Genomic DNA, 19,149 nt, shown 5'->3' on the forward strand with positions numbered 1-19,149 from the left:
ACAAACACGAAATGAGCCACACAAACAACACGCAATGAGCCACACAAACAACACGCAATGAGCCACACAAACAACACGAAATGAGCCACACAAACAACACGCAATGAGCCACACAAACAACACGAAATGAGCCACACAAACAACAGGCAATGAGCCACACAAACAACAGGCAATGAGCCACACAAACAACACGCAATGAGCCACACAAACAACACGCAATGAGCCAAACAAACAACACATAATGAATTTTATCTGAAAGTGAAGGAGCTGGAGGTAGCGTCTGGGGTAATGGATCCTCAACAAAAACAAATCGGCATCGTATATAATACAATAGGAGGCAGACAGCCCATTACAGGGCTGTCTGCCTCCTATTGTAGCCTGACTTTGGCTCCCTCCTCACTGAGTACCTGATTAGCCTCAGAATTCCCTGGGCGTCTCCCGCTCCAGGGTTTCAGCACACTATTATATACGAACGGAAGGTTAAACCTTCATGTCTGTTTAAGGACGTATTCTCATTTTGACAAATATTGCCTCTTTAACTCTTTCAAATTATCTTTTGTCCTGCTCAGAATCTTCTCTTCTCTTTGATCGAGTGGTTTGTGTCTTTAAGATGAAGATGCACAGAAGACATGCAAATTCAGGACCACAGAGCACCGTGCATCTTAACAAAGAGAATCCTTCTTTGAACCGAAATGGACTTTACTTGGCGGAATAGGATAAATATCTGAGTTCACAGACTTGATCCTCAGATTGAAAATGACTCTTGGATGAAAGTCGAAATGTTTTGTTTTTCTGAAAACAGAGTCCAGATGAAACAAGTGTGTAGTTTTCATTCGACAGACTCACATTTGTGACCAGCTTCATGCTTCGCAGCCGGATCTTCTCATGCTCATGTTTCACTCCAAACATGACGTAGGCTTTCCCCAGAACAGGCTGTCCGTACAGATACCTGAGGAGAGAGGAGCACACGGGGGCGTGGCTTTAGCTCTACTGGGATAAACATTGACCAATCAGTACCTGGCTGTGATGGAAACCACCAGTTCATTATCGTCGACGCTGAAGTAAGGTTTTTGTGGAGTTAAAGTCACGTTGAATGCAGGAAGCACTGGAAGAGAGAGAGCATGGTTTAGTCCTGGTTTAGTCCTGGTTTAGTCCTGGTTTAGTCCTGGTTTAGTCCTGGTTTAGTCCTGGTTTAGTCCTGGTTTAGACCTGGTTTAGTCCTGGTTTAGACCTGGTTTAGACCTGGTTTAGTCCTGGTTTAGTCCTGGTTTAGACCTGGTTTAGTCCTGGTTTAGACCTGGTTTAGACCTGGTTTAGACCTGGTTTAGACCTGGTTTAGTCCTGGTTTAGACCTGGTTTAGTCCTGGTTTAGTCCTGGTTTAGTCCTGGTTTAGACCTGGTTTAGTCCTGGTTTAGTCCTGGTTTAGTCCTGGTTTAGACCTGGTTTAGTCCTGGTTTAGTCCTGGTTTAGACCTGGTTTACACCTGGTTTAGACCTGGTTTGGACCTGGTTTAGACCTGGTTTACACCTGGTTTACACCTGGTTTAGACCTGGTTTAGACCTGGTTTGGACCTGGTTTAGACCTGGTTTACACCTGGTTTAGACCTGGTTTAGACCTGGTTTAGACCTGGTTTACACCTGGTTTACACCTGGTTTACACCTGGTTTGGACCTGGTTTAGTGAAAGTATTCAGAATTTTATCGTGTTTTTTTTGTAGTATTTCGAATATAAATTAACTTTTAAATTAAATTAATCTCTGACTTATGGCCTTTTTTGTACTTTACATATTGGAAGTTTGTTCTATGTACGTTTTTCCCACAGTAAAACGATTATTACAGTATATTATAGTATATTATAGTATATTACAGTATATTATAGTATATTATAGTATATTACAGTATATTATAGTATATCATAGTATATTACAGTATACTATAGTATATTATAGTATATTACAGTATATTATAGTATATTATAGTATATTATAGTATATTATAGTATATTACAGTATATTATAGTGTATTATAGTATATTGTAGTATATTATAGTATATTAAAGTATATCATAGTATATTACAGTATACTATAGTATATTATAGTATATTACAGTATATTATAGTATATTACAGTATACTATAGTATATTACAGTATATTATAGCATATTATAGTATATTATAGTATATTATAGTATATTAAAGTATATCATAGTATATTACAGTATACTATAGTATATTATAGTATATTACAGTATATTATATTATATTACAGTATATTATAGTATATTATAGTATATTACAGTATATTACAGTATGTTATAGTATATTACAGTATATTATAGTATATTACAGTATATTATAGTATATCATAGTATATTACAGTATACTATAGTATATTATAGTATCCATCCATTTTCTACCGCTTGTTCCCTTTTTGGGGTCGCGGGTGTATATTATAGTATAATATACTAATATTATAGTATAATATACTATAATATACTATAGTATAATATACTATAGTATATTATACTATAGTATATTACAGTATATTATAGTATATTACAGTATATTATAGTATAATACAGTATATTATAGTATATTACAGTATATCATAGTATATTACAGTATACTATAGTATATTATAGTATATTACAGTATATTATAGTATAATACAGTATATTATAGTATATTACAGTATATTATAGTTTATTACAGTATATTATAGTATATTATAGTATATTATAGTATATCATAGTATATTACAGTATATTATAGTATATTATAGTATATTATAGTATATTACAGTATATTATAGTATATTATAGTATATTACAGTATATTATAGTATATTACAGTATATCATAGTATATTACAGTATACTATAGTATATTATAGTATATTACAGTATATTATAGTATATTACAGTATATTATAGTATATTACAGTATACTATAGTATATTATAGTATAATACAGTATATTATAGTATATTATAGCATATTATAGTATATTATAGTATGTTATAGTATATTATAGTATAATACAGTATATTATAGTATATTATAGTATATTACAGTATATTACAGTATATTATAGCATATTATAGTATATTATAGTATGTTATAGTATATTATAGTATAATACAGTATATTATAGTATATTATAGTATATTACAGTATATTACAGTATATTATAGCATATTATAGTATATTACAGTATGTTATAGTATATTATAGTACATTTCTTATTGAATACAGGTTTTGGATATTTCACTCTTCAAGTGGATCTCACCGTATTTCTTGACCTCAAACGAGGAGGTGAACTTGTTCTGCTCCCGGTGGTCGAACTTCGCCGTTACAGTCCACGATCCCTCTCTGCAGCCAGACAAGAACTCTATGATCCATAACTCTATGATCCATAACTCTATGATCATAACTCTATGATCTTAACTCTATGATCCATAACTCTATGATCTTAACTCTATGATCATAACTATGATCATAACTCTATTATCCATAACTCTATGATCATAACTCTATGATCATAACTCTATTATCATAACTCTATGATCTTAACTCTATGATAATAAGCCTATGATCATAACTCTATGATCTATAACTCTATGATCATAACTCTATGATCATAACTCTATGATCCATAACTATATCATCCATTATTCTATGATCTATAACTCTATGATCATAACTCTATGATCATAACCCTATGATCATAACTCTATGATCTATAACTCTATGATCATAACTCTATGATCATAACTCTATGATCCATAACTATATCATCCATTACTCTATGATCTATAACTCTATGATCATAACTCTATGATCATAACTCTATGATCATAACTCTATGATCATAACCCTATGATCATAACTCTATGATCCATAACTATATCATCCATAACTCTATGATCCAAAACTCTATGATCATAACTCTATGGTCTATAACTCTATGATCATAACTCTATAATCATAACCCTATGATTTATAACTCTATGATCATAACTATGATCATAACTCTATGATCATAACTATATCATCCATAACTCTATGATCCATAACTCTATGATCATAACTCTATGATCCATAACTCTATGATCCATAACTCTATGATCATAACTCTATGATCTTAACTCTATGATCCATAACTCTATGATCTTAACTCTATGATCATAACTATGATCATAACTCTATTATCCATAACTCTATGATCATAACTCTATGATCATAACTCTATTATCATAACTCTATGATCTTAACTCTATGATAATAAGCCTATGATCATAACTCTATGATCTATAACTCTATGATCATAACTCTATGATCATAACTCTATGATCCATAACTATATCATCCATTATTCTATGATCTATAACTCTATGATCATAACTCTATGATCATAACTCTATGATCATAACTCTATGATCTATAACTCTATGATCATAACTCTATGATCATAACTCTATGATCCATAACTATATCATCCATTACTCTATGATCTATAACTCTATGATCATAACTCTATGATCATAACTCTATGATCATAACCCTATGATCATAACTCTATGATCCATAACTATATCATCCATAACTCTATGATCCAATACTCTATGATCATAACTCTATGGTCTATAACTCTATGATCATAACTCTATAATCATAACCCTATGATTTATAACTCTATGATCATAACTATGATCATAACTCTATGATCATAACTATATCATCCATAACTCTATGATCCATAACTCTATGATCATAACTCTATGATCTATAACTCTATGATCATAACCCTATGATCCATAACTCTATGATCAAAACCCTATGATCATAACTCTATGATCATAACTATGATCATAACTATATGATCATAACTCTATGATCACAACTCTATGATCCATAACTATATCATCCATTACTCTATGATCATAACTATATGATCATAACTCTATGATCATAACTCTATGATCTATAACTCTATGATCATAACTCTATGATCCATAACTCTATGATCATAACTCTATGATCTATAACTCTATGATCATAACTCTATGATCCATAACTCTATGATCATAACCCTATGATCCATAACTCTATGATCAAAACCCTATGATCATAACTCTATGATCATAACTCTATGATCATAACTATATGATCATAACTCTATGATCACAACTCTATGATCCATAACTATATCATCCATTACTCTATGATCATAACTATATGATCATAACTCTATGATCATAACTCTATGATCCATAACTATATCATCCATAACTATATCATCCATTACTCTATGATCTATAACTCTATGATCATAACTCTATGATCATAACTCTATGATCTATAACTCTATGATCATAACTCTATGATCATAACTCTATGATCCATAACTATATCATCCATTACTCTATGATCTATAACTCTATGATCATAACTCTATGATCATAACTCTATGATCATAACTCTATGATCCATAACTATATCATCCATTATTCTATGATCTATAACTCTATGATCATAACTCTATGATCATAACTCTATGATCATAACTCTATGATCTATAACTCTATGATCATAACTCTATGATCATAACTCTATGATCCATAACTATATCATCCATTACTCTATGATCTATAACTCTATGATCATAACTCTATGATCATAACTCTATGATCATAACCCTATGATCATAACTCTATGATCCATAACTATATCATCCATAACTCTATGATCCAAAACTCTATGATCATAACTCTATAATCATAACCCTATGATTTATAACTCTATGATCATAACTATGATCATAACTCGATGATCATAACTATATCATCCATAACTCTATGATCCATAACTCTATGATCATAACTCTATGATCTATAACTCTATGATCATAACCCTATGATCCATAACTCTATGATCAAAACCCTATGATCATAACTCTATGATCATAACTATGATCATAACTATATGATCATAACTCTATGATCACAACTCTATGATCCATAACTATATCATCCATTACTCTATGATCATAACTATATGATCATATCTCTATGATCATAACTCTATGATCTATAACTCTATGATCATAACTCTATGATCCATAACTCTATGATCATAACTCTATGATCTATAACTCTATGATCATAACTCTATGATCCATAACTCTATGATCATAACCCTATGATCCATAACTCTATGATCAAAACCCTATGATCATAACTCTATGATCATAACTATATGATCATAACTCTATGATCACAACTCTATGATCCATAACTATATCATCCATTACTCTATGATCATAACTATATGATCATAACTCTATGATCATAACTCTATGATCCATAACTATATCATCCATTACTCTATGATCTATAACTCTATGATCATAACTCTATGATCATAACTCTATGATCATAACTCTATGATCCATAACTATATCATCCATTACTCTATGATCTATAACTCTATGATCATAACTCTATGATCATAACTCTATGATCCAAAACTCTATGATCATAACTCTATGATCTATAACTCTATGATCATAACTCTATAATCATAACCCTATGATTTATAACTCTATGATCATAACTATGATCATAACTCTATGATCATAACTATATCATCCATAACTCTATGATCCATAACTCTATGATCATAACTCTATGATCTATAACTCTATGATCATAACTCTATGATCCATAACTCTATGATCATAACCCTATGATCCATAACTCTATGATCAAAACCCTATGATCATAACTCTATGATCATAACTCTATGATCATAACTCTATGATCTATAACTCTATGATCATAACTCTATGATCATAACTCTATGATCCATAAATCTATGATCCATAACTCTATGATCTATAACTCTATGATCATAACTCTATGATCATAACCCTATGATCATAACTCTATGATCATATCTCTAGGATCCATAACTCTATGATCATAACTCTATGATCCATAAATCTATGATCATAACTCTATGATCTATAACTCTATGATCATAACCCTATGATCATAACTCTATGATCATAACTCTATTTCCATAAATCTATGATCCATAACTCTATGATCTATAACTCTATGATCATAACCCTATGATCATAACTCTATGATCAATAACTCTATGATCATAACTCTATGATCATAACCCTATGATCATAACTCTATGATCATAACTCTATGATCATAACTCTATGATCCATAAATCTATGATCCATAACTCTATGATCTATAACTCTATGATCATAACTCTATGATCATAACCCTATGATCATAACTCTATGATCATATCTCTAGGATCCATAACTCTATGATCATAACTCTATGATCCATAAATCTATGATCATAACTCTATGATCTATAACTCTATGATCATAACCCTATGATCATAACTCTATGATCATAACTCTATTTCCATAAATCTATGATCCATAACTCTATGATCTATAACTCTATGATCATAACCCTATGATCATAACTCTATGATCAATAACTCTATGATCATAACTCTATGATCATAACTCTATGATCATAACTCTATGATCTATAACTCTATGATCATAACTCTATGATCATAACTCTATGATCCATAAATCTATGATCCATAACTCTATGATCTATAACTCTATGATCATAACTCTATGATCATAACTCTATGATCCATAAATCTATGATCCATAACTCTATGATCTATAACTCTATGATCATAACTCTATGATCATAACTCTATGATCATAACTCTATGATCATGTGTAAATTGAACTGACTTGACGAGTTCCGTGAGGGTGAAAGTGTCTTTGAAGACGCCTTTTGGAGCTTTCATCCAGGACGTCTGATAAACCACGATATCGTCTGCGTTCTGTAAAAACACATTCATATCTGACTTTAGATCATGAGCCACACTTAGTTCCACCATTGTGTTCAAATGTGTTCTTTATGCACTTTTGGCTTCTTTTTACACACATTTGACATTTGACTGATGATTAAACCTTTAGTTTAAAGCAACACTGAAGCTTGACTGAAGCTTCACTGAAGCTTGACTGAAGCTTGACTGAAGCTTCACTGAAGCTTGACTGAAGCTTGACTGAAGCTTGACTGAAGCTTGACTGAAGCTTCACTGAAGCTTGACTGAAGCTTGACTGAAGCTTGACTGAAGCTTGACTGAAGCTTCACTGAAGCTTGACTGAAGCTTGACTGAAGCTTGACTGAAGCTTGACTGAAGCTTGACTGAAGCTTGACTGAAGCTTGACTGAAGCTTCACTGAAGCTTGACTGAAGCTTCACTGAAGCTTGACTGAAGCTTGACTGAAGCTTCACTGAAGCTTGACTGAAGCTTGACTGAAGCTTGACTGAAGCTTGACTGAAGCTTGACTGAAGCTTCACTGAAGCTTGATTGAAGCTTGACTGAAGCTTCACTGAAGCTTGATTGAAGCTTGACTGAAGCTTCACTGAAGCTTGATTGAAGCTCACCTTGATGTCGACCATGATGGTTCCTTCAGTGGATTTAAAAACCGGTGAAGACACGTACGCTCTGAGTCGAACTGTGGACGATTGAAAAGAACCTCACACATTTTTATAAACAACATGAAGCATCATTGACACGGTAACTCTGGACCTGTCACTGGACCTGACACGGTAACTCTGGACCTGTCACTGGACCTGACACGCTAACTCTGGACCTGTCACTGGACCTGACACGCTAACTCTGGACCTGTCACTGGACCTGACACGGTAACTCTGGACCTGTCACTGGACCTGACACGGTAACTCTGGACCTGTCACTGGACCTGACACGCTAACTCTGGACCTGTCACTGGACCTGACACGGTAACTCTGGACCTGTCACTGGACCTGACACGCTAACTCTGGACCTGTCACTGGACCTGACACGGTAACTCTGGACCTGTCACTGGACCTGACATGCTAACTCTGGACCTGTCACTGGACCTGACACGCTAACTCTGGACCTGTCACTGGACCTGACACGGTAACTCTGGACCTGTCACTGGACCTGACACGCTAACTCTGGACCTGTCACTGGACCTGACACGCTAACTCTGGACCTGTCACTGGACCTGACACGCTAACTCTGGACCTGTCACTGGACCTGACACGCTAACTCTGGACCTGTCACTGGACCTGACACGGTAACTCTGGACCTGTCATTGGACCTGACACGCTAACTCTGGACCTGTCACTGGACCTGACACGGTAACTCTGGACCTGTCACTGGACCTGACACGCTAACTCTGGACCTGTCACTGGACCTGACACGGTAACTCTGGACCTGTCACTGGACCTGACACGGTAACTCTGGACCTGTTACTGGACATGACACTGGACCTGTCACTGGACCTGACACTGGACCTGACTCTGGACCTGACACTGGACCTGTCACTGGACCTGACACGGTAACTCTGGACCTGTCACTGGACCTGACACGCTAACTCTGGACCTGTCACTGGACCTGACACGGTAACTCTGGACCAGTCACTGGACCTGACACGGTAACTCTGGACCTGTCACTGGACATGACACTGGACCTGTCACTGGACCTGACACTGGACCTGACACTGGACCTGTCACTGGACCTGACACGGTAACTCTGGACCTGTTACTGGACATGACACTGGACCTGTCACTGGACCTGACACTGGACCTGACACTGGACCTGACACTGGACCTGACACTGGACCTGTCACTGGACCTGACACGGTAACTCTGGACCTGTCACTGGACCTGACACGGTAACTCTGGACCTGTTACTGGACATGACACTGGACCTGTCACTGGACCTGACACTGGACCTGACACTGGACCTGACACTGGACCTGACACTGGACCTGACACTGGACCTGTCACTGGACCTGATAAGGTAACTCTGGACCTGTCACTGGACCTGACACGGTAACTCTGGACCTGTCACTGGACATGACACTGGACCTGTCACTGGACCTGACACTGGACCTGACACTGGACCTGACACTGGACCTGTCACTGGACCTGACACGGTAACTCTGGACCTGTCACTGGACCTGAAACGGTAACTCTGGACCTGTCACTGGACCTGACACAGTAACTCTGGACCTGTCACTGGACATGACACTGGACCTGTCACTGGACCTGACACTTTAACTCATGTTGAAGTGAGACCGTATTCGCTACAGAAAATATCACACACAATAATCATCGAAACCTCTAACACGAGCCGGCAGGGTGTCTCTGGCGTGTTTGTGAGTAGGACGTGTGTCTCTGGCATGTTTGTGAGTAGGACCTGTGTCTCTGGCGTGTTTGTGAGTAGGACCTGTGTCTCTGGCGTGTTTGTGAGTAGGACCTGTGTCTCTGGCGTGTTTGTGAGTAGGACCTGTGTCTCTGGCGTGTTTGTGAGTACGACCTGTGTCTATGGCATGTTTGTGAGTAGGACCTGTGTCTCTGGCGTGTTTGTGAGTAGGACCTGTGTCTCTGGCGTGTTTGTGAGTACGACCTGTGTCTCTGGCGTGTTTGTGAGTACGACCTGTGTCTCTGGCGTGTTTGTGAGTACGACCTGTGTCTCTGGCGTGTTTGTGAGTAGGACCTGTGTCTCTGGCGTGTTTGTGAGTACGACCAGTGTCTCTGGCGTGTTTGTGAGTACGACCTGTGTCTCTGGCGTGTTTGTGAGTACGACCTGTGTCTCTGGCGTGTTTGTGAGTAGGACCTGTGTCTCTGGCGTGTTTGTGAGTAGGACCTGTGTCTCTGGCGTGTTTGTGAGTAGGACCTGTGTCTCTGGTGTGTTTGTGAGTAGGACCTGTGTCTCTGGTGTGTTTGTGAGTAGGACCTGTGTCTCTGGCGTGTTTGTGAGTAGGACCTGTGTCTCTGGCGTGTTTGTGAGTAGGACCTGTGTCTCTGGCGTGTTTGTGAGTAGGACCTGTGTCTCTGGCGTGTTTGTGAGTACGACCTGTGTCTCCGGCGTGTTTGTGAGTAGGACCTGTGTCTCTGGCGTGTTTGTGAGTAGGACCTGTGTCTCTGGCGTGTTTGTGAGTAGGACCTGTGTCTCTGGTGTGTTTGTGAGTACGACCTGTGTCTCTGGCGTGTTTGTGAGTAGAACCTGTGTCTCTGGCGTGTTTGTGAGTAGGACCTGTGTCTCTGGCGGGTTTGTGAGTAGGACCTGTGTCTCTGGCGTGTTTGTGAGTAGGACCTGTGTCTCTGGCGTGTTTGTGAGTAGGACCTGTGTCTCTGGCGTGTTTGTGAGTACGACCTGTGTCTCTGGCGTGTTTGTGAGTACGACCTGTGTCTCTGGCGTGTTTGTGAGTACGACCTGTGTCTCTGGCGTGTTTGTGAGTAGGACCTGTGTCTCTGGCGTGTTTGTGAGTACGACCTGTGTCTCTGGCGTGTTTGTGAGTACGACCTGTGTCTCTGGCGTGTTTGTGAGTACGACCTGTGTCTCTGGCGTGTTTGTGAGTAGGACCTGTGTCTCTGGCGTGTTTGTGAGTAGGACCTGTGTCTCTGGCGTGTTTGTGAGTAGGACCTGTGTCTCTGGTGTGTTTGTGAGTAGGACCTGTGTCTCTGGCGTGTTTGTGAGTACGACCTGTGTCTCTGGCGTGTTTGTGAGTACGACCTGTGTCTCTGGCGTGTTTGTGAGTAGGACCTGTGTCTCTGGCGTGTTTGTGAGTAGAACCTGTGTCTCTGGCGTGTTTGTGAGTAGGACTTGTGTCTCCGGTGTGTTTGTGAGTATGACCTGTGTCTCTGGCGTGTTTAGGAGTAGGACCTGTGTCTCTGGCGTGTTTGTGAGTAGGACCTGTGTCTCTAGCGTGTTTGTGAGTAGGACCTGCGTCTCTGGCGTGTTTGTGAGTAGGACCTGCGTCTCTGGCGTGTTTGTGAGTAGGACCTGTGTCTCTGGCATGTTTGTGAGTAGGACCTGTGTCTCCGGGGGTGTTTGTGAGTAGGACCTGTGTCTCTGGCATGTTTGTGAGTAGGAAATGTGTCACCGGTGTGTTTGTGAGTAGGACCTGTGTCTCTGGCGTGTTTAGGAGTAGAACCTGTGTCTCTGGCGTGTTTGTGAGTAGGACCTGTGTCTCCGGGGGTGTTTGTGAGTAGGACCTGTGTCTCTGGCATGTTTGTGAGTAGGACCTGTGTCTCCGGGGGTATTTGTGAGTAGGACCTGTGTCTCCGGGGGTGTTTGTGAGTAGGACCTGTGTCTCTGGCATGTTTGTGAGTAGGAACTGTGTCTCTGGCGTGTTTGTGAGTAGGACTTGTGTCTCCGGTGTGTTTGTGAGTAGGACCTGTGTCTCTGGCGTGTTTAGGAGTAGGACCTGTGTCTCTGGCGTGTTTGTGAGTACGACCTGTGTCTCTGGCGTGTTTGTGAGTAGGACCTGTGTCTCTGGCGTGTTTGTGAGTAGGACCTGTGTCTCCGGGGGTGTTTGTGAGTAGGACCTGTGTCTCCGGGGGTGTTTGTGAGTAGGACCTGTGTCTCTGGCATGTTTGTGAGTAGGACCTGTGTCTCCGGGGGTTATTTGTGTCTCTGGTGTGTTTGTGAGTAGGACCTGTGTCTCTGGTGTGTTTGTGAGTAGGACCTGTGTCTCTGGTTTGTGAGTAGGACCTGTGTCTCTGGCGTGTTTGTGAGTAGGACCTGTGTCTCTGGTGTGTTTGTGAGTAGGACCTGTGTTTCTGGTGTGTTTGTGAGTAGAACCTGGGTCTCTGGCGTGTTTGTGAGTAGGACCTGTGTATCTGGTGTGTTTGTGAGTAGGACCTGTGTTTCTGGCGTGTTTGTGAGTAGGACCTGTGTCTCTGGTGTGTTTGTGAGTAGGACCTGTGTCTCTGGTGTGTTTGTGAGTACGACCTGTGTCTCTGGCGCGTTTGTGAGTACGACCTGTGTCTCTGGTGTGTTTGTGAGTAGGACCTGTGTCTCTGGTGTGTTTGTGAGTAGGACCTGTGTCTCTGGTGTGTTTGTGAGTAGGACCTGTGTCTCTGGTGTGTTTGTGAGTAGGACCTGTGTCTCTGGTTTGTGAGTAGGACCTGTGTCTCTGGCGTGTTTGTGAGTAGGACCTGTGTCTCTGGTGTGTTTGTGAGTAGGACCTGTGTTTCTGGTGTGTTTGTGAGTAGGACCAGGGTCTCTGGCGTGTTTGTGAGTAGGACCTGTGTCTCTGGTGTGTTTGTGAGTAGGACCTGTGTTTCTGGCGTGTTTGTGAGTAGGACCTGTGTCTCTGGTGTGTTTGTGAGTAGGACCTGTGTCTCTGGTGTGTTTGTGAGTACGACCTGTGTCTCTGGCGCGTTTGTGAGTAGGACCTGTGTCTCTGGCATGTTTGTGAGTAGGACCTGTGTCTCCGGTGTGTTTGTGAGTAGGACCTGTGTCTCTGGTTTGTGAGTAGGACCTGTGTCTCTGGCGTGTTTGTGAGTAGGACCTGTGTCTCTTGTGTGTTTGTGAGTAGGACCTGTGTTTCTGGCGTGTTTGTGAGTAGGACCTGTGTCTCTGGCGTGTTTGTGAGTACGACCTGTGTCTCTGGCGTGTTTGTGAGTAGGACCTGTGTTTCTGGCGTGTTTGTGAGTAGGACCTGTGTCTCTGGTGTGTTTGTGAGTACGACCTGTGTCTCTGGTGTGTTTGTGAGTAGGACCTGTGTCTCTGGTGTGTTTGTGAGTAGGACCTGTGTCTCTGGTTTGTGAGTAGGACCTGTGTCTCTGGCGTGTTTGTGAGTAGGACCTGTGTTTCTGGTGTGTTTGTGAGTAGGACCAGGGTCTCTGGCGTGTTTGTGAGTAGGACCTGTGTCTCTGGTGTGTTTGTGAGTAGGACCTGTGTTTCTGGCGTGTTTGTGAGTAGGACCTGTGTCTCTGGTGTGTTTGTGAGTAGGACCTGTGTCTCTGGTGTGTTTGTGAGTACGACCTGTGTCTCTGGCGCGTTTGTGAGTACGACCTGTGTCTCTGGCGTGTTTGTGAGTAGGACTTGTGTCTCCGGTGTGTTTAGGAGTAGGACCTGTGTCTCTGGCGTGTTTGTGAGTACGACCTGTGTCTCTGGCGTGTTTGTGAGTAGAACCTGTGTCTCCGGGGGTATTTGTGAGTAGGACCTGTGTCTCTGGCGTGTTTGTGAGTAGAACCTGTGTCTCCGGGGGTGTTTGTGAGTAGGACCTGTGTCTCCGGGGGTGTTTGTGAGTAGGACCTGTGTCTCTGGCGTGTTTGTGAGTAGGACTTGTGTCTCCGGTGTGTTTGTGAGTATGAACTGTGTCTCTGGCGTGTTTGTGAGTACGACCTGTGTCTCTGGTTTGTGAGTAGGACCTGTGTCTCTGGCGTGTTTGTGAGTAGGACCTGTGTTTCTGGTGTGTTTGTGAGTAGGACCAGGGTCTCTGGCGTGTTTGTGAGTAGGACCTGTGTCTCTGGTGTGTTTGTGAGTAGGACCTGTGTTTCTGGCGTGTTTGTGAGTAGGACCTGTGTCTCTGGTGTGTTTGTGAGTAGGACCTGTGTCTCTGGTGTGTTTGTGAGTACGACCTGTGTCTCTGGCGCGTTTGTGAGTACGACCTGTGTCTCTGGCGTGTTTGTGAGTAGGACTTGTGTCTCCGGTGTGTTTAGGAGTAGGACCTGTGTCTCTGGCGTGTTTGTGAGTACGACCTGTGTCTCTGGCGTGTTTGTGAGTAGGACCTGTGTCTCCGGGGGTATTTGTGAGTAGGACCTGTGTCTCTGGCGTGTTTGTGAGTAGAACCTGTGTCTCCGGGGGTGTTTGTGAGTAGGACCTGTGTCTCTGGCGTGTTTGTGAGTAGGACTTGTGTCTCCGGTGTGTTTGTGAGTATGAACTGTGTCTCTGGCGTGTTTGTGAGTAGGACTTGTGTCTACGGTGTGTTTAGGAGTAGGACCTGTGTCTCTGGCGTGTTTGTGAGTACGACCTGTGTCTCTGGCGTGTTTGTGAGTAGAACCTGTGTCTCCGGGGGTGTTTGTGAGTAGGACCTGTGTCTCCGGGGGTGTTTGTGAGTAGGACCTGTGTCTCTGGCGTGTTTGTGAGTAGGACTTGTGTCTCCGGTGTGTTTGTGAGTATGAACTGTGTCTCTGGCGTGTTTGTGAGTATGACCTGTGTCTCTGGCGTGTTTAGGAGTGGGACCTGTGTCTCTGGCGTGTTTGTGAGTAGTAGCTGTGTCTCTGGCGTGTTTGTGAGTAGGACCTGTGTCTCTGGCGTGTTTGTGAGTAGGACCTGTGTCTCTGGCGTGTTTGTGTGCACGACCTGCGTCTCTGGCGTGTTTGTGAGTAGGACCTGTGTCTCTGGCGTGTTTGTGAGTAGGACCTGTGTCTCTGGCGTGTTTGTGAGTAGGACCTGTGTCTCTGGCGTGTTTGTGAGTAGGACCTGTGTTTCTGGTGTGTTTGTGAGTACGACCTGTGTCTCTGGCGTGTTTGTGAGTAGCACCTGTGTCTCTGGTGTGTTTGTGAGTACGACTAGTGTCTCTGGTGTGTTTGTGAGTACGACCTGTGTCTCTGGCGGGCGTGTTTGTGAGTAGGACCTGTGTCTCTGGCGTGTTTAGGAGTAGGACCTGTGTCTCTGGCGTGTTTGTGAGTAGGACCTGTGTCTCTAGCGTGTTTGTGAGTAGGACCTGCGTCTCTGGCGTGTTTGTGAGTAGGACCTGCGTCTCTGGCGTGTTTGTGAGTAGGACCTGTGTCTCTGGCATGTTTGTGAGTAGGAAATGTGTCACCGGTGTGTTTGTGAGTAGTACCTGTGTCTCTGGCGTGTTTAGGAGTAGAACCTGTGTCTCTGGCGTGTTTGTGAGTAGGACCTGCGTCTCTGGCGTGTTTGTGAGTAGGACCTGTGTCTCCGGGGGTGTTTGTGAGTAGGACCTGTGTCTCTGGCATGTTTGTGAGTAGGAAATGTGTCACCGGTGTGTTTGTGAGTAGGACCTGTGTCTCTGGCGTGTTTAGGAGTAGAACCTGTGTCTCTGGCGTGTTTGTGAGTAGGACCTGTGTCTCCGGGGGTGTTTGTGAGTAGGACCTGTGTCTCTGGCGTGTTTGTGAGTAGAACCTGTGTCTCCGGGGGTGTTTGTGAGTAGGACCTGTGTCTCCGGGGGTGTTTGTGAGTAGGACCTGTGTCTCTGGCGTGTTTGTGAGTAGGACTTGTGTCTCCGGTGTGTTTGTGAGTATGAACTGTGTCTCTGGCGTGTTTGTGAGTAGGACTTGTGTCTACGGTGTGTTTAGGAGTAGGACCTGTGTCTCTGGCGTGTTTGTGAGTACGACCTGTGTCTCTGGCGTGTTTGTGAGTAGGACCTGTGTCTCCGGGGGTATTTGTGAGTAGGACCTGTGTCTCTGGCGTGTTTGTGAGTAGAACCTGTGTCTCCGGGGGTGTTTGTGAGTAGGACCTGTGTCTCCGGGGGTGTTTGTGAGTAGGACCTGTGTCTCTGGCGTGTTTGTGAGTAGGACTTGTGTCTCCGGTGTGTTTGTGAGTATGAACTGTGTCTCTGGCGTGTTTAGGAGTGGGACCTGTGTCTCTGGCGTGTTTGTGAGTAGTAGCTGTGTCTCTGGCGTGTTTGTGAGTAGGACCTGTGTCTCTGGTGTGTTTGTGAGTAGGACCTGTGTCTCTGGCGTGTTTGTGTGTAGGACCTGTGTCTCTGGCGTGTTTGTGAGTAGGACCTGTGTCTCTGGCGTGTTTGTGAGTAGGACCTGTGTTTCTGGTGTGTTTGTGAGTACGACCTGTGTCTCTGGCGTGTTTGTGAGTAGCACCTGTGTCTCTGGTGTGTTTGTGAGTACGACTAGTGTCTCTGGTGTGTTTGTGAGTACGACCTGTGTCTCTGGCGGGCGTGTTTGTGAGTAGGACCTGTGTCTCTGGCGTGTTTAGGAGTAGGACCTGTGTCTCTGGCGTGTTTGTGAGTAGGACCTGTGTCTCTAGCGTGTTTGTGAGTAGGACCTGCGTCTCTGGCGTGTTTGTGAGTAGGACCTGTGTCTCTGGCATGTTTGTGAGTAGGACCTGTGTCTCCGGGGGTGTTTGTGAGTAGGACCTGTGTCTCTGGCATGTTTGTGAGTAGGAAATGTGTCACCGGTGTGTTTGTGAGTAGGACCTGTGTCTCTGGCGTGTTTAGGAGTAGAACCTGTGTCTCTGGCGTGTTTGTGAGTAGGACCTGTGTCTCCGGGGGTGTTTGTGAGTAGGACCTGTGTCTCCGGGGGTGTTTGTGAGTAGGACCTGTGTCTCTGGCATGTTTGTGAGTAGGACCTGTGTCTCCGGGGGTATTTGTGAGTAGGACCTGTGTCTCCGGGGGTGTTTGTGAGTAGGACCTGTGTCTCTGGCATGTTTGTGAGTAGGAACTGTGTCTCTGGGGTGTTTGTGAGTAGGACTTGTGTCTCCGGTGTGTTTGTGAGTATGACCTGTGTCTCTGGCGTGTTTAGGAGTAGGACCTGTGTCTCTGGCGTGTTTGTGAGTACGACCTGTGTCTCTGGCGTGTTTGTGAGTAGGACCTGTGTCTCTGGCGTGTTTGTGAGTAGGACCTGTGTCTCCGGGGGTGTTTGTGAGTAGGACCTGTGTCTCCGGGGGTGTTTGTGAGTAGGACCTGTGTCTCTGGCATGTTTGTGAGTAGGACCTGTGTCTCCGGGGGTTATTTGTGTCTCTGGTGTGTTTGTGAGTAGGACCTGTGTCTCTGGTGTGTTTGTGAGTAGGACCTGTGTCTCTGGTTTGTGAGTAGGACCTGTGTCTCTGGCGTGTTTGTGAGTAGGACCTGTGTCTCTGGTGTGTTTGTGAGTAGGACCTGTGTTTCTGGTGTGTTTGTGAGTAGGACCTGGGTCTCTGGCGTGTTTGTGAGTAGGACCTGTGTCTCTGGTGTGTTTGTGAGTAGGACCTGTGTTTCTGGCGTGTTTGTGAGTAGGACCTGTGTCTCTGGTGTGTTTGTGAGTAGGACCTGTGTCTCTGGTGTGTTTGTGAGTACGACCTGTGTCTCTGGCGCGTTTGTGAGTACGACCTGTGTCTCTGGTGTGTTTGTGAGTAGGACCTGTGTCTCTGGTTTGTGAGTAGGACCTGTGTCTCTGGTGTGTTTGTGAGTAGGACCTGTGTTTCTGGTGTGTTTTTGAGTAGGACCAGGGTCTCTGGCGTGTTTGTGAGTAGGACCTGTGTCTCTGGTGTGTTTGTGAGTAGGACCTGTGTCTCTGGTTTGTGAGTAGGACCTGTGTCTCTGGCGTGTTTGTGAGTAGGACCTGTGTCTCTGGTGTGTTTGTGAGTAGGACCTGTGTTTCTGGTGTGTTTGTGAGTAGGACCAGGGTCTCTGGCGTGTTTGTGAGTAGGACCTGTGTCTCTGGTGTGTTTGTGAGTAGGACCTGTGTCTCTGGTGTGTTTGTGAGTACGACCTGTGTCTCTGGCATGTTTGTGAGTAGGACCTGTGTCTCCTGGGGTTATTTGTGTCTCTGGTGTGTTTGTGAGTAGGACCTGTGTCTCTGGTGTGTTTGTGAGTAGGACCTGTGTCTCTGGTTTGTGAGTAGGACCTGTGTCTCTGGCGTGTTTGTGAGTAGGACCTGTGTCTCTGGTGTGTTTGTGAGTAGGACCTGTGTCTCTGGTGTGTTTGTGAGTAGGACCTGTGTCTCTGGCATGTTTGTGAGTAGGACCTGGGTCTCTGGCGTGTTTGTGAGTAGGACCTGTGTCTCTGGTGTGTTTGTGAGTAGGACCTGTGTTTCTGGCGTGTTTGTGAGTAGGACCTGTGTCTCTGGTGTGTGTGATTACGACCTGTGTCTCTGGCGCGTTTGTGAGTACGACCTGTGTCTCTGGTGTGTTTGTGAGTAGGACCTGTGTCTCTGGTGTGTTTGTGAGTAGGACCTGTGTCTCTGGTGTGTTTGTGAGTAGGACCTGTGTCTCTGGTGTGTTTGTGAGTAGGACCTGTGTCTCTGGTTTGTGAGTAGGAACTGTGTCTCTGGCGTGTTTGTGAGTAGGACCTGTGTCTCTGGTGTGTTTGTGAGTAGGACCTGTGTTTCTGGCGTGTTTGTGAGTAGGACCTGTGTCTCTGGTGTGTTTGTGAGTAGGACCTGTGTCTCTGGTGTGTTTGTGAGTACGACCTGTGTCTCTGGCGCGTTTGTGAGTACGACCTGTGTCTCTGGCGTGTTTGTGAGTAGGACTTGTGTCTACGGTGTGTTTGTGAGTATGACCTGTGTCTCTGGCGTGTTTAGGAGTGGGACCTGTGTCTCTGGCGTGTTTGTGAGTAGTA

The 19,149-nt window shown here is 43.1% G+C and overlaps 1 protein-coding gene across 1 annotated transcript in view; it reads right to left on the minus strand.

Annotated features, from left to right (window-relative positions):
• Positions 1 to 19,149, minus strand: part of LOC140378045 (complement C3-like) — a 165,377-nt gene that overhangs the window by 73,673 nt on the left and 72,555 nt on the right. The window contains exons 6-10 of the mRNA XM_072463676.1: positions 8,507 to 8,577; positions 7,805 to 7,896; positions 3,287 to 3,369; positions 1,018 to 1,105; positions 847 to 949 (exon numbers count right to left, since the gene is read on the minus strand). Coding sequence (XP_072319777.1) covers positions 847 to 949; positions 1,018 to 1,105; positions 3,287 to 3,369; positions 7,805 to 7,896; positions 8,507 to 8,577 — 437 coding nt within the window. The remainder of the gene's footprint in view (positions 1 to 846; positions 950 to 1,017; positions 1,106 to 3,286; positions 3,370 to 7,804; positions 7,897 to 8,506; positions 8,578 to 19,149) is intronic.

Source organism: Eucyclogobius newberryi, unplaced genomic scaffold (assembly GCF_026437365.1).
Source record: "Eucyclogobius newberryi isolate DKJ021-1_F unplaced genomic scaffold, fEucNew1.0.hap1 SCAF_4, whole genome shotgun sequence".
NCBI classification, from domain to species: domain Eukaryota; kingdom Metazoa; phylum Chordata; class Actinopteri; order Gobiiformes; family Gobiidae; genus Eucyclogobius; species Eucyclogobius newberryi.